The sequence below is a fragment of the Bubalus bubalis genome, chromosome 17 (assembly GCF_019923935.1).
Source record: "Bubalus bubalis isolate 160015118507 breed Murrah chromosome 17, NDDB_SH_1, whole genome shotgun sequence".
Classification (NCBI taxonomy): Eukaryota; Metazoa; Chordata; class Mammalia; order Artiodactyla; family Bovidae; genus Bubalus; species Bubalus bubalis.
This window is the reverse complement of record NC_059173.1, coordinates 2,943,968-2,966,535: the sequence shown is the minus strand read 5'-3', so window position 1 is coordinate 2,966,535 and position 22,568 is coordinate 2,943,968. Positions and strand designations below refer to the sequence as shown.

The 22,568-nt window shown below is 54.5% G+C and overlaps 2 protein-coding genes across 9 annotated transcripts in view; one reads left to right on the top strand and one right to left on the bottom strand.

Annotated features, from left to right (window-relative positions):
• Nucleotides 1-153: 153 nt before the first annotated feature.
• LOC102413439 (nascent polypeptide-associated complex subunit alpha, muscle-specific form) lies at nt 154-13,708 on the bottom strand. Its single transcript, XM_044930663.2, has 3 exons — nt 13,608-13,708; nt 12,611-13,154; nt 154-767 (listed from the first exon to the last, which is right to left on the bottom strand). Exons 1-3 carry the CDS (start codon nt 13,706-13,708, stop codon nt 675-677), a joined length of 738 nt encoding a protein of 245 aa, XP_044786598.1. The 3' UTR covers nt 154-674.
• Nucleotides 12,875-22,568, top strand: part of SMTN (smoothelin) — a 22,885-nt gene continuing 13,191 nt past the window's right edge. For 2 of the 8 annotated variants that reach the window (XM_006051033.4, XM_044929924.2), the window contains exons 1-8: nt 12,876-13,028; nt 14,738-14,868; nt 19,717-19,865; nt 20,239-20,332; nt 20,424-20,502; nt 20,601-20,698; nt 21,787-22,110; nt 22,200-22,272. In XM_006051033.4, the coding sequence (XP_006051095.2) occupies nt 14,818-14,868; nt 19,717-19,865; nt 20,239-20,332; nt 20,424-20,502; nt 20,601-20,698; nt 21,787-22,110; nt 22,200-22,272 (868 nt within the window). In that variant the 5' untranslated portion in view covers nt 12,876-13,028; nt 14,738-14,817. Of the gene's footprint in view, nt 13,029-14,737; nt 14,869-19,716; nt 19,866-20,192; nt 20,333-20,423; nt 20,503-20,600; nt 20,699-21,786; nt 22,111-22,199; nt 22,273-22,568 lie in introns of those variants that run through there. The other 6 variants (XM_025267325.3, XM_025267326.3, XM_025267329.3 and 3 more) reach the window with 5 other exon arrangements.

Sequence of the window (22,568 nt, the reverse complement as noted above, 5' to 3'; positions counted from 1 at the left end):
ATATGAGTTGAACAATTATCTTCTACCTCTGGTCTGCAATTCTCAAGGAGCTTCTAGTCTGGAAGGAGTGACTATATGTCAAAATGCTTGACACCTTGTAAGTGCCCACTGGATGGAAGGATGGGTGAGTGAATGGATGGATGGATGGATGGATGGAGAGGATGAGAGATTTACTCAAGGTCACACACATCCTGACAACTCACACTGGGCACCAAAGAATGCATAAGAGCTGGCTAGAGAGGGAGAGGAAGTCCGGGCGGAGAAGACTGTGTGAGCAAAGGCTTGGAGCTGGGAATCACCACAGCACAGAAGAGACACTGGTCTCGCGTGTTCTCCTTCAGTAACTTGCTCAACAAGATCCTATGAAGAGGGGGATCTGGACGGGGGCTCTCCCAGAGTCCTCTGGGGCAGAGCCAGGAGGCTGCACAGCGAGCAGGGCCCCACAGCACAGAGGAGCAGGCAGGAGCAGGCCTAGCCTGGGGGTCGGACCTCCGAGGGCCTGGTCTGGCCATATTTGGTTTTCAAGGAACTGGGAGGCTTCTCACTGGCTCTGCTGCCCACGCACTGGAGCGAGGCCACCCACAGATGCTGAGTCAGGCCGGCAGCTGGGGTCTGGCAAAGAGGCCCCACAATGGGGTAACTGTAACACAGGGGGTCAGAGCCTGGCCTCAGAGTCAGGAAGACGTGGATTCAAATCCTGCTCGACCACTGATGGCTGTGTGCCTGGGCTGGCCGCAACATCTTCTCGGAGGCTCCATTTTCCTTATCTGTAACATAAAACAAGAGCAGCAAGGACAAGCATCATTACTGAGTCTGCGATGTGCCAGCCTGTGCTAAGTGCTCTACATTATCTTGTTTAATTCTCATCACGATAGAGAAGCATCAGCCTGGTCAAAGAAGTTCGTTCGAGTTTTCCATAACCAAGCTTTTTGGCCAAACCAATCTTATGATTGTCCCCATGAAACGAAACACGTGAGACCAGTATTTCTTATCCAGTAATTCCTAACTGCAAGCCTTCCTCATGCAGACTCCGCCCCCCAGAGTGCTCCTCTCCCTCCAACTAGCTGTCCGCATACTTTGATGCCCTGTGTGAAGGATCAGGAAGAGTTACTTCCTGACAGTGGGACCTGGGTTTCCAGATAAAGAAACTGAGGCACAGAGAGGTGAGGTCACATGCAAGTAACAGACAGAGCCAGGACTAGCTAGAAGCCCTTTGCCACTCCCCTGCACTTCCCTGAATTCCATTTCTATTTCTTAATCATTTCCCTATCCAATGCCCCCAACAGCTCCTGTAAAACAACGCTCGGTACCTGTTTCCTCCACATCCAATTCCCAAATTGCTGCCAAAGCCTTACTCAGCCCCATCAGTCCTGTACAGAAGGAAGACTAGATATCATTCCCATTTCACAGATGGGGATACCAAGGCTCACAGAAATGAAGCAGGTTGCCTAAGACCTTCGGAGAAGGCAATGGCACCCCACTCCAGTACTCTTGCCTAGAAAATCCCATGGACGGAGGAGCTTGGTAGGCTGCAGTCCATGGGGTCGCTAAGAGTTGGACACGACTGAGCTACTTCACTTGCACTTTTCACTTTCATGCATTGGAGAAGGAAATGGCAACCCACTCCAGTGTTCTTGCCTGGAGAATCCCAGGGACGGGGGAGCCTGGTGGGCTGCCGTCTATGGGGTCGCACAGAGTCGGACACGACTGAAGCGACTTAGCAGCAGCAGCAGCAGCCTAAGACCTTGCAGCAAGCCGGAGGGGAAGCCAGAGCTGGACTACAGTGCTGTCTGAATTCCATTCCAGTGTTCTCTCCCACCACAGTGAGCTCGTTCTGAGCTTTCCTCCTAGCCACGCCATTCCTTGACAATTAGGATAAAGGGGAAAATTATCTGATGTCCACTTAAAAGGAAAAGTCAGGCAAGTCTAGTGAGACATTATGCAAATATATAAAGAAATTGGGGCGGGGAGGGGGGCTTCCCTGGTGGCTCAGTGGTAAAGAATCTACCTGACAATGCAGAAGACACAGGTTCGATCCCTGGTCCAAGAAGATCCCTCATGCCTTGGAGTAACTAAACCGGTGTGCCACATCTACTGAGCCCATGTGCTACAACTACCGAAGCCCATGCACCTGGAGCCCAAGCTCCAAAGCAACCACTGCAATGAGAAGCCCCTGCTTGCTGCAACTAGAGAAAAGCCTGCACAGCAATGAAGACTCAGCACAGCCAAAAGTAAATACATACATAAATTTTTAAAAATGAAGCTTCCTTTGAAAAATCATAAAAGAATGAATGGACAAGCTGTAAGTTTTAAATCAGATCATCTCGTCACAGGCAGGAGACCAGAACTGCTCTCTATACCCATTACCACTCACTTTTGGAGGCATCTCCTACCCTGTGCTATGCCAGGAGCTTCGGGAGGAGCCAGACGAGGGCCCTGCCAAAGGAATCAATACCTGGACAGCGTTCCCCAGACTCTGGGATTTCACATCCCTGAAAGAGGCACACAGTTGCCAACACGTTGTTATTTGTCAAAGAACATTAAAGAAAAGGTGAAATAGAGCATTACTTTCTGTCACCATAAAATTTAAAAAGGACTTATCTCAGAATTTAGTAATTTTTGAAAATTATCTTTGTAAGTAACTGTCCCAGTTTTCTCACCAGCTGCAGGCCAGGCAGAACTGTATCTAAGATGGACATTTGGCGATCCCCAGATGAGAGGGAGAGGTAAAACATTGATGTAAATAACGCAGAGTAGTTATACTCTGAGTATCTTTTGATTGAAAGCCACAGAAAACTATGCTGGCTACCTTAATAAAGATTTATTGGAAGGAGATTTTATCAGAAGCTTGGATTCTGAGAGTTACCTAGTAGACAGCAGGGCCAACCAACCAATCAACTATTCCTGGAAACGATGGAAAACTTCAAGAGCAGATAGAATCAGAGTCCTCTCTTTGCTCTTACCAAGTAAGAATACAATTAGAAAGCTTCTGTCTCAATCCAAGAAATAGGCCTTCACCAAAACTCAGCCATGCTGGCAGCCTGATCTCAGACTTCCAAAATTGTGAGAAATTAATCTGCTACTTAAACAAACAAACAAAAAACCACAAATCCAAGCAAAAAGCCAGATGGAACCAGCTCTCTCTCCCTCCTTCTTTTGCTGTGTTAGCCATCTTCTCTCTCTAGTTGCAGACAGAGTTCCTCCATGTGTCAGAGGACACGATGGCTAATGGCTTCCATTATTTCCTATCTCCAGGCTCCAGGAACCAGGAACAGACCAATGAACTTCTCAGTTCCAGTGGGGGAGGGACTGAGTTCCCGTCCCCCTTTGGAACTAAGTCTCCGATTGGCCCTGCAGAGTCAGACGTCTACCCTCTAGACCAATCAACTGTCGCTTGGAGTGTGATCTGTAACAACATCGTGGCTCCCAGTAAGAACATCATGGTTGGAGTCAGGGAGAGAGGAAAAAGAGCTGGACAGTGGGGCTGGGTGGACGATATCATAGATGTCCACCACGAGGTGATAAATGCCCTAAGAGAGGTGCCAGTAAGGGTCGTGGGATTTCAAGGGAGGAAGACCCAACTTCTAGCAGTAGAGATTATGTAGAACTTCTTGGGAGAGGTGGCTTTCGAGGTGAGAATAATCTGGAATATACAGAGACTTGAAATATTTTCTCAAATTAGAAGAGAAAAATGAGCAGTGGTAGAGAAGGTGTCATCCAAAGGAGCTATATATTAATGTGTCACTTTGTCAAGATTTTTATAGTTTATCTAATTTTAAAAAATTTTTATGCAATTGTAAATGTTACATTTATAATTATTACAAAACTTTAGCTATATTCTTCATGTCTGGTACAATACATCCTCAAAAGGTCTTAAACCCAATATTGGTCTTACACCCAATACCACCCACTCCCCTATCCCTACGTTGTCCCCCAACTAGTACCCACTAGTTTGTTCTCTGTATCTATGTGTCTACTTCTTTATTTTTTGTTTATATATACACACACATATATATACATACACACACACACACACACACACACACACACACACATATATATATATGTCCAACTCTGTGACCCCATGGACTGTGTAGCCCACCAGGCTCCTTAGTCCGTTGAATTTTCCAGGCAAGGATACTGGAGTGCTTTGCCATTTCTTTCTCCAGGGGATCTTCCCAACCCAGGGATCAAACCCGAGTCTCCCGCACTGCAGGCAAACTCTTTACTGTCTGAGCCACCAGGGAAGCCCCATTATATTTTCTACATTCCACATATAGGTAACATCATACAGTGTTAACCTTTGCTGGACTTATTTCACTTAGTGTATTGACTTCCAAGTCCATCCATGTTCCTGCAAATGAGAAAATTGTGTTCTTTTTTATAACTGATATATATATATATATATATATATATATATATATATCTCACTTGTTTTAAGGAGGTTTCTCTATGATAAAGGGTATCTTTGTAATTAGTATCTGGTAGGAAGATACTTAAGACTATCTAAAAATGTAAAGTTCTCATCATTTGCAATTCTTTTTATTTATTTTTTGGCCGCAGTGCACAGCATGTGGAATCTTTGTGCCCCCTGCAATGGGCACTAGACTGCCAAGGAAATCCCTACAGTTCTTTTTAAAGGTGCCATGTAATGCACACTTTCTACTTTTATTCAACAAACGTCAACTATTCACTCATACAAGCACAGGTCTAAGATACATGGCTCGGTTAAGTGTAGCTCAATGACCTTGCAGGACCTTAGGATCCTCATTTGTGAATTGGGTGTGATTAAATTTTGCCACACAAGGCTGCTGAGGCTGGAGGAGGACCCTGCTTATGAATGTGTCCTGTAAAGCTAACTGGGGTTTTTCATTCTCTCTTCAAAGCACTCAGCGCTGTCCTCACCTCTGCCTCCTGGCAGTCTCCATTTCTGTTCTGCTTGGAGGTTTCCCTGGTGACTCAGATGATAAAGAATCTGCCCAAAATGCAAGAGACCTGGGTTCAATCCCTGGGTAGGAAAGATCCCCTGGAGAAGGAAATGGATACTGACTCCAGTATTTCTTGCCTGGAGAATTCCAGGGACAGAGAAGCCTGGTGGGCTACAGTCCATGGGGTCGCAAAAAGCTGGACACGACAGAGTGACAAACTCTTTCAACACCCTTTTGCACCCATGCCTGCAGGCTTCTGTCTGTCCTCACTGGTCAGACTCCCTCATCCTATTTGCCAAGCCTTATGATGTCACTTAATAAGTTTTGGAGACACAAGGCAAGCCTTGTAGAGACTGACAGATTCCTCCTAGAGCGTCTGCCTGCAATTTGGGGAGCTGCCTCATGGTACTGAGTAATGCTTGGGACCTGCGGGTGGCAGGCAGGAGATCCCTTCTCCAATGGCAGAAATGGGAGAAGGAGGAATTGGCCTCCTCAAATAGTGCTCTGGCCCTTAAAGGGAAACTCTTGAGCTCCAGAGAGTACTGAATAAACCTGCGTGGATACTTATGTCTTACTGAGAGAGCTACACAGGCATGCTTTAAATGAACAACTTCATAAATTGAAAGAATGGACTCACCCATGACCTAACCTCTTAATCCAACAGCACCTTTAATCTGAGAACAGGATTTTAACAAAATAAGAAGGAGGTACAAGTTAAGTAGCAACACTCCTGGGATTGCACTTCACCCTTCTTTAAAGGCAGGAAACTTCCATGCTTGACTGGTGGCTTTGTTCTTTTTGTTTGTTTACATATTTTGTATAAGATCGTTATGAAGATCAAAAACGATAAAGGGTGAAGGTGCTTTGGAACTCCTACAGGGCCGAGTCAATATGGCTGGTCCCAATTCATGCTCTGAGGGCAGCTTTTTAGGAACTGCTTGCCTGGATGGGAGCAGGCGAAGTGAAGGTCCCAGCTCCAACATCCGCCCGGGCCACCCCCTACCTTCCTTCAGCCAAGCAGATGAGCCTTTCAAAATAGAATCCCCTAGATGTCCATGGTCATCCAGTGGTTAAGACTTTGCCTTCCAATGCAGGGGGTTCGAGTGCAATCCCCTTTGGGGATTGGGATCTAGGATCCCAGTTGCCTTGAGGCCAAAAAACCAAAACATAAAACAAGCAATATCGTAACAAATTCAATAAAGATTGTAAAAGTGGTCCACATTAAAAAAAAAAAAAACCTTAGAACAAAATTGAAAAAAAAAAAGTCCCTTAAGTAGGAATCCAGCAACGTATAGTAGATTCCCTCCAAAGTCCTGAGTAGTTTTCTCCTTGGCAGGTCACAAGCCAGGTTTCCCAGGCCCATCTGCTACATGAGGAGCAGTCTGCTGTGGGCTGACTCCTCCCCAGCCAGCACCTAAGGATGAATCAGTACAGCAGCCCAAGACTGCTGATTTCACTGACCTCTCCTCAGTGGACCCTAGGGAACATCTTTCTCCTGGAGATCACGGAGGCAGCAGCTCTTCTAGGAACATTCAGGTATAAGGGACACCTCCCCACCCTCATCACCCAGTTGATTCCTGTGGTCATGAACCCAAACTATAGTGTGCACATGAACCCCCCTGAGAGTCATGTTAAAATACAGATCCTGATTCAGTAGGTCTGGGGCGAGGCCTGAGATTCTGCATTTCCAACAAGCTCCTAGGAGATGCCAAAGTTGCTGACCACGCTTTGAATGAAAAGCTACAAACCACACGGCGCTGTTGTGAGGATTGAATGAGGGGATACACAAACTAGTGGCTTCTCTGGTAGTTCAGCTGGTAAAGGATCCACCTGCAATGCAGGAGACCCTGGTTTGATCCCTGGGTCGGAAAGATCCCCTGGAGTGGGGCATGGCAACCCACTCCAGTATTATTGCCTGGAGAATCCCCATGAACAGAGGAGCCTGGCCAGCTAGAGTCCTTGGGGGTCACAAAGAGTAGGATACAACTGAGCGGCTAAGCACAGCCCATGCACAAACTAAACGCGTGATGTAAATGATCTACTATTCCCAAGCTGGGCTTAATAGCCGGCAGGTGGTATTAGTATCATGTCAACCAACCCCCATTTTACAGAGGAGAAAACAAGCTCAGGCAGGTGATGTGACTTGCCGAGGCCACACAGCTAAGGATCCGTGATGTCACCAGCATATTTAGGTCTGTCTTGAGTCCAGAAGCCAAGGTCTTACTCTCTCTAGTATTAGCGTCCAGGGTCTGAGTGGCCCCTTGCAGCCATGTGACCTCAGGCAAGTCCCTTTTCTCTCTGGATCTCATTTCTTTTCATCATCTAAATAAATGCTTATCTGCCTAGGATGCCTCATGCCTTTTCCTCAAATGGGAAAACACATGGAAAGTGCTTAGCATGAAGCCTGGGACGGACATGTGTGTGCTTAGCAGTAAAACACTGTTATAACCATCAGGGGCAAGTTGCTTAACTCTCTGTGCCTCAGTTTCTCTATCATTAAATAGAGCTAATAAGAGTCTTATCTCATTGGGGTGATCATGAGGAATAAATGAGTTACCGTGGGCTGACCTTAGCACAATGCCTGGTACGTGTCCACTTCATAAGCAGTTGCTATTATTTTAAATATTCAGAAACCTGTTCCAGGCCAGCATGAGATGATGGGGGATCCCAGCATCCTGCTGGCTGTGGTTCCAGGCCCTGCCTTTGCTACCATTCTGCTTTTATTAGGCCCAGCGTCCTCATCTCAAATCCAGATGAGGAGCTAGAAGGGCGGGTGGGGCCGGGCCTGGCTGGCGGATGGCTGGAACGCTACTAAGAGGCCAGTTCGATTCGGGGCTCCACCCCACCTGCCCTCCCTCGCCTGCAGCGGGCCCAGCCACCACGTCTACACTTGGCTCTGAGGTCCACACCAAACACTCCCTCCCACCGTGGCCGCCTCCTCTGGGAAGGTTCAGAGCATTTCTACAGCCTCAGCACTTTTCTGCCCGCCCCGGGGAGGCCAGGCCTGTGTGGAAACTATAAATTGGACACTGCTTATCTCGGGAGCCTGCAAAGGGGCTGCCCACCTCCTGTCCAGAGGTCTTCATGCCTCCAGTGAGGCTTCCTGGGTCTACCAAGGGATTGGTTCAAATTCCAGCCCTACCACCAACATGCTGTGTCAACTTGGGCAAATGATTTCCCTTCCTCTGAGCCTCAGTTTCTTTCTTTTATTTAATATTCATTTCTTTTATTTGGCTGGGTCAGGTCTTAATTGCAGCATGCGGGGTCTTCGCTGGGTCATGTGGAATCCTTCGTTGTAGCACATGGACTCTCTAGAGTTACGGCGCACAGGCTTAGTTGCTCCACGGCAGGTGGAATCTTAGTTTCCTGACCAAGGATCAAACACGTGTCCCCTGCATTGCAAGGAAGATTTTTAACCTCTGGACCACCAAGGAAGTCCCTGAACCTCAGCTTCTTTATCTGTAAAATGGATATAATCTTAGCACATACCTCTCATGGCTGTGGTGATGATGACTGAATGGCACATATAGGGACTCAATATGTGCTAACAACTAGTATTTCGTGCATGGGGGTGCCAGGCCTCGAGAGGGAAACAAGGGGAGGGTGGGGATCTGGGGTACGGAGTAGTTCCACCTCCAAACTGTTGTGTGACCTGAAGCCTGTTCCTTGACCTCTCTACGACTGATCACCTACCTAGACCACAAGGTGGGCATCTAGGATTCTATGATGCCGTGATTCAGCTGCTGTGCTCACAAGCAGTTAAAAAATATATAAGGCACCATGTGGGCAGAGATCCCAAATAGTAGGTGGCAGGGTACCGTGGTTAAGATCAAGGGTTCTGGGTTCTAATCCTGTGTGAGGTGCTGGTGTGGCTTGGCCTCGCTGAGCCTGTCTCCTCTTCTGTATATGATGGAGTTCTACCTCACAGGGTTCAAGCCATGAGGTTCATAGTAAAAATAAAACTGCCACTCATGTATTTTCATGGTTCCAACCCACTGGCCAGCAGTTATACAGGGCCCCTGCGATAAGCCTAGATGACACCAGGCATCAGGGAACTCCCGGAAGTCACAGGAAGTCCAGGCTGGCCCATCCAGAAGCCTCTCCTTTGTCTGTGAGGCTGTTCTCCTGGGGTTCATCACAGCCCAGTGGATGTCTCAGGTGCGCTTTTCCTTCACAGGGCTCACTTGCCTCCCAGTTTCCTACACTGAAGGGTCACTCCTTCCCCACCCCTCAGCACCTAGGCCCGGACCCCCTTCTCCTCCAAGCCCGGACGTTTATCTGACCGTGTCGCACAGAGAACACCACGGCTGGATGACATCATAGAGGAGACAGCCTTGCCAAACTGGTTTGCCAAACAGATCCCCAGCCCCACTCCTGGGGCTGCAGGCCATGACCTTGGCAGCCTCCAGTTCTGCCCAGGAGGAAGAGGGTCACAGCCCTTGGGTCCAGCCAACCCCAGCAAGAACCAGTTCTTCTTCTCCAGGTCCCCCCATGCTCCAGCCTCTCCTATATGACCTTTTCCCAGCAAAATCCTCAGAGTCCCACCTGCCTTCCTGTTCTCTCATGCCATACCCTCTCACCACCTCTTCCACATGCCAAACAGCAGGTGAGAGTTCTTTGTCTACAACTTTTATTTATTTTTTAAAAAAATATTGCTTCTGTTTTATGTTTTGTTTTTCTGGCCTCGAGGCATGTGGGATCCTAGCTTCCAGACCAGGGATCAAAACCCACACCCCCTTGCATTGGAAGGCTGCTGGACCACAAAGGAAGTCCCTCTACAACTTTTAGAGTCCAAATACCGTCTCTCCCCCTACTCTCATGAGGCAGTGAGACCCCAAGAGCAGGCCCAACTCTGACCCAACTCTAACCCCTTCACTCCTCCTGGTGCCCAGCAGCCTCGGGTCCTCCAACAGGCCCACGGTCTCGGCCTTGACTGGACTTACAGCCCCTTGTGCACACATTCCCAAGGTGGGGTCTCCCTGGAAGTCTTGGAATTGTATGTTGTCTAGTCGATAGGGAGAGGGCTTAGAAAGCTCAGGCCACAAATACTCCATTGTGCAAATGAGGAAACTGAGGCTCCAAGGGAAAGAAAACTTTGCCTGGGCTGCAGCCGGGTCTAAAACCCATCACTTCTCTTGCCTCTTGACCCCAGGACTGGGCTTTCTCTGCAGGACCCTGGATTGGGGGAGGGGAAGCCAGGGAGATGCAGGGATCTGGCACTGCCAGCTTGGTAAAAATATTTATTTTCAGACTCAGAGACTAGAGCAAAATATTACCCTTGGCCCATGAGCTGTTCCAGCCACTCCCCATTCTGCCAGTCTAGAGTTGGACCTAGAGGAATCTGAACCCTTTCTGGGAGGGCCTGAAGTGAGCTGATCCAAGACCCTCATTTTATAGATGGACCAACTGAAGCCCAGGCCTCCACAGTTTTCACCCTACTCACCTGGCATTTAGGGCGCTTCACAAATGGAAGGTCTTCCATTCTCATTTCCTGCTCTATCCACAGCCTTTCTTGCCTCCTTTTCCCACTTACAAACCTCTGGCCTTATTCACACTGTTCCCTAGCCACTAATACCCTTTCACATCTTTCTCCCTCTTCTCCGTGGGATGGATTTCTTTGCACCCTTCCTCATGGATCAGTTTGCAACATCACCTCCTCTAAGAAGTCTTCCAGGATTTCCTCAATCCTAGTCGCAGCAAGGTAAACGAAAGAGGTTTTGGCATGGGACAGAATTCCACTCAGGTCTGAATGGCATTACCAGCTGAATGCCATTCAGCTGAACTGAATGGAAGTTCATTCAGTTCACTTCCGTGAACTTTAGTTTCCTCCTCTGTAGAATTTGGGTTAATACATATCTAGCTCCGTGGTCAATTTGCAATCCGGTAAATCCCATGTCAGGCATGCAACAGGTGCTCAGTAAACCCCAGAGTCCTCCTCTTGGGACGTTTTGCACCTTCCTGTACTGTGTCTGCAAGCTTCTCCAGGACCTCACGGGCCGCCCTTTGATCTTTATTTCACCACCATCTCGCCCCGCCCCTTTCAGATGGGAAGGGAAGGCAAGTAAGATTGGAGGAGGACCCCAGCCCTGAGGGCTTGACGGAGGGGCGGGACCAGTGCTTATCTTCAGAGTTACCAGGAACTAGTGAGCGCGTGAGTGTCACATAAAGTCCACACAGAGACTCACCCGTGCCGTTTCTCCCTGCTGGGGGTGGGGGTGGGGGCGGGGTGAGGAGCGGAGCTAGGACGAAGAAGGCCATTCATTGGAGAAGACAGCCGCCACTCAGGTGGCCTACCTGTGCTCCGCCCCAGGGGGCTGTTCCAATGGGCGCGCGAGGTTTGAATAGGACCTAGTTGGCCTTGGAGGGTCCTGACCCTCGTCCTGGAGAATAAAAGGGCATCTACGTTGGGAATTCCCTGGCAGTCCAGTGATTGGGATTCTGAGCTCTCACTGCCAGAGTGCCCGGGTTTAATTCGTGGCAGGGGAACTAAGATCCCATAAGCCACGTACCCCACCCCACCCCCAAAAATAATAATAATAGTAACAATAAAACAAAGTTTATTTTAAAACATTACATCTGGTTTAACTAGAAAGAGAGTAGATGCGGCTTGCTCGAATTAAAGCGCCCAAATTGGGCTCTGTTTGCTCCTCCTCCCATGTGACCTTAAGGAGTCTCTTCCCTCTCAGCGCTGAGGTTTTCCCATGTGTAAAATGGGACCACCTCTCAGGAATGTGGGGGTGAAATAAGTTGACGTCTTTAAAAGAGTTTCAGAGTGGATACTGCCCCTCTGTCTAGATGGGGGTGAGGTGTGGTGACGGATGGTCATAGAGGCTCTAGACAGTGGGGCTGAGTCTCCTGATGCAACAGGCTGAAGCCACTTCCCCACAATCCCATATCACAGTGGTTAAAAGCACAGGTTCTATATTCAAAACGTGCTGGTATGAATCACAGTTCCACTACCTATCACGTGTCCTCAACTGTAAAATGAGACGGTAATCTTGGGCTCAAACAGTCATCATAGGGATTATATGCCTGGTACATGGCAAGTACAAAATAAATGAGTTTATATTATTATTGTTATTATTTGACAGACAGGACTCCAGACACCACCTCCCAGGCTCCAAGTCCCTTTGGTCTCCATGGAGACCTGCAGAAGGGACCCTGATCTCTAGTAGAAGGGACTGAGTGGTTTTTCCCAGGGGGGTCTGAGCTCTGGGGTCCCCTTATTTATTCTTTATGTTGTCTTGGGCATGTCGGCTCTCTCAGGGCCTCGATTTCCTCCATTTACTGAATGAGATTCTGGACTTGGTGTTCCCAGTTTAAAACCTCAGCGCTGAAAGAGGGCGACCCTGAGGAGCTTGGCAGGGAGAAGTGACAGATAAGGTGAATGTGTGTGCAAAGGTATGTGGGCTGGGGAAGAGGTGTGTGATTGACTGCTCCATCTGAGGCGGTCCCTGAGGTGCCCCCACGTAGGGTCAATGTGCTGCCGGCCACTTAGTCCCTGCTCTGAGGTGGCCTGGACCAAGTGTCCTGAAAGCAGCCTGGGGGCAGCGGCCAAGCCCAGGCACTGAAGCGAGGAGGGGGAGGAGCTGAGGGAGGGGACAGGGTCTCACGAACAAAGAGGAGGGCGGAGAGAGGCTGTCCCGAAGGCTCCGCGAATAGTACGATCCCGGGCCACTTACCCCGGCTTCGCGCGCCCTCCCCGACTTTGGCGCAAAGTTGCGTCCTCCTGGCGACGCCCACTCGACCAGCCAAGGTTGCAAGAGCAGTGGCCCCAAGACTGCAATCCTGTACTTCCAGGGCCCGCGAAGGGCGGGGCCTCCACTAGGGGCGTGGTAGTCAAAATTGAATTTCCCCAATAGGGCAGGAGTGTGGGCGGGACCCTCCCCGGAATTGGCTGGCGCGGGGGCTCGGGGCGGGGTCCTCGGGGCTGCTGGCGCGGCTGGACAGGCGGTGCTAGCAGAATCCCGGGGACGGTTGCTGAGCGGGCCTGGGATCCCAGTCGCGGCGCCTTCCGCCTGACCGCTCCTAGTCGTCCATCTGTTGGATTCCGAACGACCTAACCTGAGCCCGCGCGGGACGGGCGGACCAGACGGAGAGGTGGGTGTGCGGGGCCTCCGGGCGGCAGCAGGACCCCCGACGGGTCCGAGGGTGGCACCCGGATATGTGGACTCCCAGGGTTCTGGGACCCTCAGATCTGGGAGCTCCCACCCATCCACGGGGGCGCTAAGCCACGGGGTAAAAGTTCTGAGACCCGGGGTAAAGACGCTCACGGATCTCCAGGAGGCTCCACGACCACCAGGGGTGTAAGTCCATGGGGGCAGAAACCCCGAGGAAGCTCCTCCGTTCCTCTGAGGCCCCTCACAAACTTTGGGGACCCCACACTGTGTGACAGGGAGCCATGGGACTGGCGTGGAGCAGCGGCGGGAATTCCTGAAGAGAAAGAGACTTCCCTAGGAGTTCTAGATTCAGCATTAGGGATCCCTGCCTCTCAGAAGACATGGGGGAACTCAGAGTATCCACAGAACCTAAGTCTGGTGACTGCTCATGAAGGACCGCAGCAGAGGGAGTTTGGGAGGTTGCCACCTGTCCGAGACTACAGGGATGGGGAAGCAAGCAGCGACTTGAACAGGCAGAGTCCCACGAACCCCAAGTGTGTGGACTAGGACACCCCCAGACCCATTCACCGGATGAGGTGACTCGAAAGGTGACTGTTCTGGGGAGGGGGAAGGGATGACTGCGGGATGAATCAGCAGGAGCAGGGGCAATCCTGGGACCATTTCAGTCGCTGTACAGTAACTGAGCACCTCTGGTGTGTCAGGCCATGGGCCCTGGAGATTCCAGAAAGGTTAGGGCTGCGGGAGGAAGAAAAGAGTTACACTGGGAAGCTGGGCCAGGATTTAGGGGGCCATTTTGAGAGACAGTAATAGGGCAAGAGGGAGTGTCCTGAGCCCCTGAGGGCACTTTGGAAGGGGACTTCAGAAGCTAGAGGTGGCCAAGTTTAAATCCTTTCCCTGCCCTCTGGGTCTTTGGGATCCTCCTTCCTCCTCGACAATCCTCTGGCCCTCTCCAATCCTGTTTTTCAAAGTCCAGGAGCTGGGCGGATCAGTTTCTGAATGTTTTTCCAGCTAGGGAACTGAATTCTAAGTGTGGGAATTGGCAGGAGGAGCTGGGTGTCCGGACACCTGGCTTCATGAAGTCAGGGCAGTTGGCATCGGGGGAGGGCGGGAAGGGGAGGAGTGGAGAGGGGTGTGTGCTGTCCTCAAGAATTGGAAGACAGTGTGTTACCTCCAATGGCTTAAGTTACCTGGGGAAGTGCAAGTGGCGCTAGAGCAGCAAGGACTTGGGTTTGGGCTTAGTCCATAGCCAGAGGCTGAGCTTTTGGGATGACTGGGGGCTGGGCTGGCCCTGGGGATGGGTGGGTGGGGCAGGAAGCCAGGGAGTGTGGCGGGCACCCCCTGGTGGTAAGCACAGCTTGGGTGGGCCTTGCTGGGCCCTGGCTTCACAATCCAGATCCCTACCCTCCCTGTTTGATGCTTAGATATGGCGAGGGCCCAGCTGAGGCCACACAGCAAGCTAGCAGTCCAGGTGACTGGAACTAGGGGCTTCTCCTCTTGGTTCGTTGAGTTTCCCAGCACACACTACCTGAGGGAAGAAGGCACCTCCCAGCCAGGAGTAACATCACAGATAAGAAGGATGGGACACCAATGGATGATCATGGGTTAGAGGGGGAAACTGAGGCACAAGAGCCCAAGTGCCTGTGGTTTCTGGAGGCCTCCGCAGGCCTGACTCACGTCTATCCACTGCAGAATTTCCTGAGCTGGCGTCAGGTGCCACAGGCACTGGGGAACTCACCAGGAAGGGACGGACGGAATTCAGGGCCAGCAAGATGGCAGACGAAACCTTAGCTGGGCTGGATGAGGGAGCCCTGCGGAAGCTGGTAAGTGGTCGCATCATCTCTACTATGAAGACAGACAAGCCAGGCCGGAGAGGCAGGGTCTGTCCAGGATACCTCTCAGGTGACGAGAGGAGGTGATGGGGGAGGGGCCAGAGGGAGGGCTCAGGGAAACAGGGCTAGGGCTGTTCCACGTGGCTGATGCAGAGGTTCTGGTGGCATGTGCCCATCCATGCCAGGTGCTGAGGTTGTTCCTCCCAGCCCCCCAGTGCCACCACCTGTTTAAACAGTAACTGGTGAGGACTTGCCCATGTGCAGCCACAGGTGTGGGGAGGCTGGATTTGCCTCTCCCAAGCAACAGCCTGGGCAGTATCCACCCCTAGAGGCCAGCCCAATGATAACAGTAGCAGCAATGATTAACAATACGCCAGGGAATAGCAGGGAGCAGGCTGGGCGGCTAAGCACACCGTCTCGCAGAATGGTCACAGCAGCTCCAAGAACCAGGAGGAGAATACTGTGGCTCGGAGAGGTGAAGTCACCTGCCCAGGGTGACTAGGAAAAGGAAGTCACCTGCCCAGCTAGGAAGAGGCTTAGCCAGGATCCAAACAAACCCCCAAAGAGGATCATGGGAGACCAAGAGACCTGGATAAGTCAAGGCCAGAAGAGCTCATCAAGACAGGCCTTGGGGACCCTTAGGAGTTCTGTGACTTCTAATCTATCTGTAAAATGGGAGGTGGGGGCAATGTGTGTGAACATAATATCTAGGTCCTTCAGCTGGCATGAGGATGGAATGAGGCATGGGCCTAGATCTTGGTGTGGAAAAAGATGGGCCCCCTATATCCCCTTTCCCTAGCTTCTTCTTGAAGCTCCTCCCCCAACATCGGTACCATGCACAGAGAGGTAGTGGGGCAATCGAGCAGGGCAAGTATGTGCCCACCAGCAAGGGCAGAGAGCAGTGGAACAGGAGAAGGGGCCAGAGCCCCACCCCCTCAGCCCCTGACCCATGTCCAGGGGGTAAATTAAAGATTTACTTTCCCTGGGAGAAGGCAAATGACCCACCCCACCCCCATTCCATTCCTTTGGAGGCAGGGGCTGGAGCCAGCCAGCTCAGCCCAGTCACTGGGCAGTGCCCAGTCACTGCCATCGTCTACCCAAGGCACTCGGCCTCGGACAGCACCTCAGATTCTGGGTGTCTGCCACCGCCACAGGCAGCTGTGTGCAACCTGAAGATGGGCTTCCAAAGTCTCCCACCTTGTCAGCTCGACTTCCCGACAGGAAGTCAGAATCCTAACGCGGGTAGTGAAGAGAAAGCCAGGTCTCCGCGCATCCCCATCTCTAGGGGTCCGCCCAGGCTCACGGCTCTAAGCCGCCACCCCTGCTTCATGCAGGCTTGGGCACTGGAAAAAGGGTTTCGGAGAAGCTGGAGCATTGGCTGTACGCCGCTCATCCCCGACCCCCTCCCTGGGAGAGGACTAGCAAGACCTCGTCCCTCGTCTCGGACCCCGAACCCCGCCTTCCCTTTCCTTAAATCCTTCCCATTCCGGGACCAGGCCCTCCGCGGCCAGGCGCCCGCCATTACTGCGCCCCAGCGCCGCCGAGGGTCCCGCCCAGCGCGCGCCGGCCTCGTGGCAGGAACGGGGGGCGTCCCGAGCCGGGCTCCTCCCCGCGGGGCCGGGCCTTATAAGGGAAAAGTTGACCCGCGGCTGAGCGTCGGGCCGATTTGGGGAACCCGAGATGCACTCCGGATGTGCTCCCGCACATGCCTGCGAACTCGGAGAGGGGCTGTGCTGGAAGGGAGCACCTGGGGCCACGAACACCACGTGCGCCTCCGCCACACACTGGGACGCCCTCCGCCTCGGTCCCGGGCTGGAGATCGGGCACTGACACTAGCTGGGTGACCTGCGGAAGCTGCTTAAGTCCGCGAACCTGGGTTTCCTCTCCGTAGCCGGGGATGTTAAAGCAGGCGGTGGCAGGGGGCTTCCTGTCTGGCTGGCTCCGGGCCGGGCGCCTCGGGCCGGGCTGCTTGGGAGAGGCGTGGGCGGTGCGGACAGCAGCGGTCGAGCGGCCCGCGTACCTTCAGCGCCCTCTGGCGAGGCCTGGCTTCGCTGCCGGCCGGTCCCTCTTCCGTACCTGGAGGAGCCGGCACTGAGCGAGTGCCTGCAAAGTCTCCCCCGTGGTGCTGGTGGGGACAGGAAGACGCTGGGGCTCAGTCGCCCCCGGCAGCCAGAGTACAAAGTACTCGGAGGCCCAGCCCCCCGGGAGGAGGAAGCACCCTCTTTCCTCCCAGGAGAATTTCACCGGGCAGTTTCGGAAACCGCCCCATCTCCTTCCCTTTTCCCCCTGCGGACAATGGCGCTTTGTACTTCCTTCCCTCCCAACAACAGCCCCCTCCACTCAGGGCGGTGGGGCCGGAGAGGGCGGGCAACGCGGGACACACAGCAGGGACACGGTGGGCGGACCTTTGTCTCCAAGCCCAAAGGGACGGGTCATGCGCGAGGGTCACCAGTGGGATGGGGCTGTCCATTCCCCAGCCCTGCCCCACCCACGGGGGGAAATCAGACAGAGGCTCCCATTTTCCAGATGGGGACACTGAGGCTCCCAGGGGTGGGCAGAAGTTCCCACATCAACCTTTCTTCAAGGATGAGAACCCCATCTCAGGATTCCAGGGGTTTGGGAAGGGGAACCCAGGAGACAAAGGGCTAGGGCTCATTGCATCTCTGAGCCTCTTTACCCTCTGCACAGGAGGGGCTGCATCAGCTGGCCCCCCAGGCCCACAATCTCCTAGCTTACCACAGAGGGCTTGGGGCCTGAGTCAAGGTCAGGACTGGGGTTGGAGAGCTGAGCTTCATTCTCCACCCGCTCCCACATAATAGACTCCCTTAAACCCCAGGGCATCTCTAGTCCAGGCTGCAGGGGGTCCCCAGTATAGTACGAGGGTCCTCAAGATATTCACCATAGCAGACAGACAACAGTCACAGAGCTATCCTCAGCCCAGGGAAGGCCCCAGAGTCATGGAAAGTGAAAGTGAAGTCGCTCAGTCATGTCTGATTCTTTGCGACCCCATGGGATTTTCTAGGCAAGAGTACTGGAGTGGGTTGCCATTTCCTTCTCCAGGGAATTTCCTGACCCAGGGATCGAACCCAGGTCTCCCACATCGTAGACAGACGCTTTACCGTCTGAGCCACCAGGGAAGTCAAGTGACTTCCTCACAAAAACCTGGGTTCAAACCCTGGCTCAGATCACTTTTCCCTGAGCCTCAGTGTCCTCATCTGTCAAATGGGAGTAATAGAGTGCCTAGGGCTTCTGTGAAGTTGGGACAGTTATGGGACTCAGCACAGGATCTGCACACAGATTCTCAGTAAACATTATAAATGCCTCTGGGGATCCTGTCCTCACTTCCCTCACTTTTCTCTCTCCCCTCTTGTCTGACTCTGGAATCAACCATACACAGCTCTGCAAGGTGGGGGACCCCGAGTCACCTCCCCTATCCCCACCCACTGCCCTGAAGGGGGACCAAGTGAGAAAGCCAAGACCAGAGAAGTTGGGGATATGATTCTGACCACCCAGCAGAGATTGACTGGGGCTGGAGCCAGCTGGTGGCAGGGGGGTGGGGGGGAGGATGGTTGTCCTGTCTTGAGCCTCCAGGGACCCTCCCATAGCTCCTAGGGAATGTGAAGACTGAAGATTCCCTGGGGGGCTCTGTCACTTGTCTCTGCTCTCTTCAGACTGGTACAAGTGAGCTCATGGCTAAGCTGGGCCAGCCACACCCCCTGCTGAAACATCCCCAGCTCCCACCTGACCCCCCAGGGAGGATGAAGGAATGATGGCAGAGGAAGCGGAACAGAATGGCAGCAGAGGGTTCCCAGGGCTGTCCCTTGGGGACTGGGGGCGGGGGGAGGGGGTGGGCGGTATGGAGGAAATCACCGTGTGTACACTTGCCCCCACCTGGCACAGACCCCACCTTGTAGGCTTATCTCTGCCATTATCGTCCTGGGGGCCCTAAGCCAGTCCCTCTCCCCTCTCCCACAGAGGCTCCGTGGGGGGGATGAGGGTGGGGGCAGTAAAGCTGGCTGACTGCCCAGAGAAGGTGCCCCTTCCCGGACCTGGTTAGACCAGTCACCTTCAATTTGCCAGGGAAGGACGGGCCGAGAAGCTGGTGGGAGCACCTGTCCCCATGCATGCCCTCTCTAGGGCCCTGGGTAGACCCTAGTGCAAGCTGCCTTATCTGTCTGGGGGGTTGGCCCTAACATTACGGGCACCAGCCCCTTTGCCTCTTTAATGGTGGCTGGAGCTGGACCAGCGTAGGGAGAAAAAGAGCCCCCGATCAGGCAGGGAGCTCTGACTCCTGAGGGCCTGCCCCTGCCTCAGTTTCCCCATCTGTCCAATATGGATGAGGCTGCCACCCATCAGCAAGGCTGTGGTGCTCCGGGACCGTGGGAGTCTCCCTTGCTCACAGCTGGACCCCAGCAGCCCGAATCACCCTTCCCTGCCGAGGGGACGCTATTAGGGGCCCTTAGGATGGCCTCTCTCCTCCTCCACAAATGACTCTGTGGCTCTCGGGGTTTGATGAAGGGCTCTGAGAGGCAGGAGTCGAGTCACAGGAAGGCATGCCTGACTTGGCATCTGGCTCAGGTGGGTGGGATGCCGGCTGCCCAGTCTGTGGATCACCATGCATGGTGGGCCTTCCAGAAGCCCTGGCCGTGATCTGGGTCTCCCCTGAGACCAGGTTTGGGTGGGCGGGCAGGCACGTGATGGGCTTGGGGCAGAGGGAGCCAAGACAGACCATTCATTGTGCCACAGGCCAAGCCGTGGGCGGCTGGTTGCCCGCCCTCCGCCCCTGGCAGCCAAAATGACTTGCCCCCCCCCCCCACCACCGCCTCCGCCTGTCCACAGTTGGAGGTCACAGCGGATCTGGCAGAGCGGCGACGCATCCGCTCGGCCATCCGGGAGCTGCAGCGGCAGGAGCTGGAACGCGAGGAGGAGGCCCTGGCATCCAAGCGCTTCCGCGCCGAGCGGCAGGACAACAAGGAGAACTGGCTGCAGTGAGTGTCGGTGGCGGGGAGTGGGGACACACGCAGGTGGGACCGAATGTGCCAGGGCTCAGCGCGTGTTGTGCAGGCAGGCCTGAGCCAGGTGTCTGCTGCCCATCTGGGTGTGCACACGGCCGCATGGGCACGCATTTGGAGTAGTACACAAGGATGTTTGCAGGTGTGGACCACGTGCCTGGCCACGCCCATGTGGTATTAGCACTCAGGTCCCTGGGCGTGCATGTGCCAGCGTGTAGCCAGAGGGTGTGCACAGCTACCTGCCCCTCTGCCGAAGTTCCGGGTACCCTGTCCTGGCCTCCACCCTCAGCCCACATCCTCCAGGACTCGGCCCTGGCCGCGGAGGTGACCAGTCATGGTGTCCCCGCAGCTCCCAGCAGCGGGAGGCTGAGCAGCGGGCTGCTCTGGCACGGCTGGCAGGACGGCTGGAGTCAATGAACGACGTGGAGGAGCTGACCGCACTGGTGAGGCCTGGGCCAGGGGCAAGGGAGAGGGCCAGGCCGGTGAAGACCTGGACTCACAGCCCAACACCCGACACACACCCCTCACCCACAGCTGCGGGGTGCCGCGGAATACGAGGAGCGGAAGCTGATCCGAGCCGCCATCCGCCGTGTGCGGGCCCAGGAGATCGAGGGTACGCGCCCCGGCCCCGCTGCACGCTGCCCTCAGCGACCCCTCCACCAACCCCCGGACCCCTGGCCTCTCACCTGACACGTCTCCCTTCCCTTCCAGCTGCCACCTTGGCTGGAAGGCTGTACAGCGGGCGTCCCAACAGTGGCTCAAGAGAGGACAGCAAGGGGCAGGCAGCACGACGGCTAGAACCGTGTGAGGTAAGGGGCGTGGGTGAGGTCCTGGGCCGACCAATGCCAGCACCACAGAGCGCCTGTGTGTCTCTCACTGTTGGGGGGGGGTGCCCAGTGTGTGTTTGGGGAATACTGGGGCTCTAATCTCAGGCTTCTGCCCCACTCTCCCAGGCAAGCTCTGGTGACATGTCCCCATGCCAGAGTTCGTCTCTACCCAGGCCTCCTGAGCAAAGCCAGCTTATCTGCACTGCTCCCAGGATCCTGTCTGTCTCCCATTACCACCCTGCTGGCCTCCCTGCTCCCAGGCCTACCTCCCACCCCCACACTAGCCATCCAGCCTCCACTCAGCAGACCGGGGATCTCCCTGAAATGCAAATCAGACCCTGGCTCCGGCCCAGCTTAGACCATCCGTGGCCGCCCCTCCTGCTCCAGACAGCCCACATCCTTACCTTGGCTCATCGGGTCCCGCCTTCAGGCCCCAGCTGTTCACAGGGTCTGTTCTCCAGGGCGTGTGGGTGAGAGGTCAGGCCCTACAGGTTCCCTACGTGGCCGGCAGAGCCACTGGGCCCCTGGACCTGGCAGGGCTGCCCCTAGTGTTAGTCGCTCAGTTGTATCTGACTCTTTGCTAACCCGTGGACTGTGGCCCGCCAGGCTCCTCTGTCCATGGGATTCTCCAGGCAAGAATACCGGAGTGGGTAGCCATTCTCTCCTCCAGGATCTTCCCAACCCAGAAATCAAAGCCACATCTCCTGCATTGCAGGCAGATTCTTCACCATTGTGCCACCAGGGAAGCCCCCTACCCCACGGGTTAACCAGGCTGAGGCCAGGGGTCAGGGGTCTCCACTCCAGGAATCTGTTAAGTCTAGGAGTCCCCAGAAGGTCTGCTGCTGTCCCTAACCCCTGACATCAGGAGCTGGTCCTCTCTGAACTTCCTGTGACCAGGCAGTGCCAAGAGGTTGGGAAGTGGGGATCAGAGACTGCTCGTGGTACGCCAGCGACCACGCTTGCACAGGTGCACCTGCAGGAAGCCGTGCCCAGCCCCTCTGCTTTGCATGCCCTGCCCAGGGTGCTGCCAGCCTAGGGAGACTTGGCCGCATCCTGTGGGCCTCCCGCAGGTGCCAAAGCCAAAGGAACAGAAGCAGCAGGTGGAGGTCCCAGAGCCAACCCCGACCCCCAGCAGCACCAGCCGGGATGTAACCACGGTGACACTCCTGCTGCGGGCCCCTCCCAGGGACACACCCAGCCCACCTGCCTCAGCCGATGGTTCGCCCACCACTACCTCTCCTGAGCCTCCGCTGGAGCCTGCCGAGGAGGCCCTGTGCCCTGCCCCTGAGGCTCTGGGCAGTCCCGAGCCTCCCCCAAGCCCACCCAGGGCCACCAGCCCTGAGCCCCAGGAGCCTCCAGCCACCCCCAGCACAGACGGGCAGGTGGTCGACAAGGTGAGTCGGGATGAGGGGCGGGGTTGCCAAGCAGGTGAGCTCCCGGGTCTGGGAGTCAGAACCCTGCCCACACCGTGTCTCCCCTGCAGTTCCCGCCCAGCCCCACGGAGCCCCCTGCCGCCCAAGGCCCCACCAAAGGTCGCTCGGACACAAAGAGAGCAGGTGAGGGTTCCGGCAGCAGAGACAGCGCGGGCCTCCCCTTCCCTGCCTGCAAAATGGGTTGTGGTGCCTGGACGGCTCCAGCACCCTCGGGTCCAGGCCTTCTCTGACACTGCCTCCTCCCACTGCCCCCGAGGTGTCCCCGCCCCCCCGCCCGGCCCACTCCCCCCCACCCATGGCCAGAGGCTCTCCTGCAGCCTTGAAAGGCAACGGGCCTCAGGCACATTCTTTTCCCCAATAAGGGAGTGCACCCATCTCCCAGCTGCAGCCCTGGGCAGTGCTGGCCAGGGGAGTGTCCC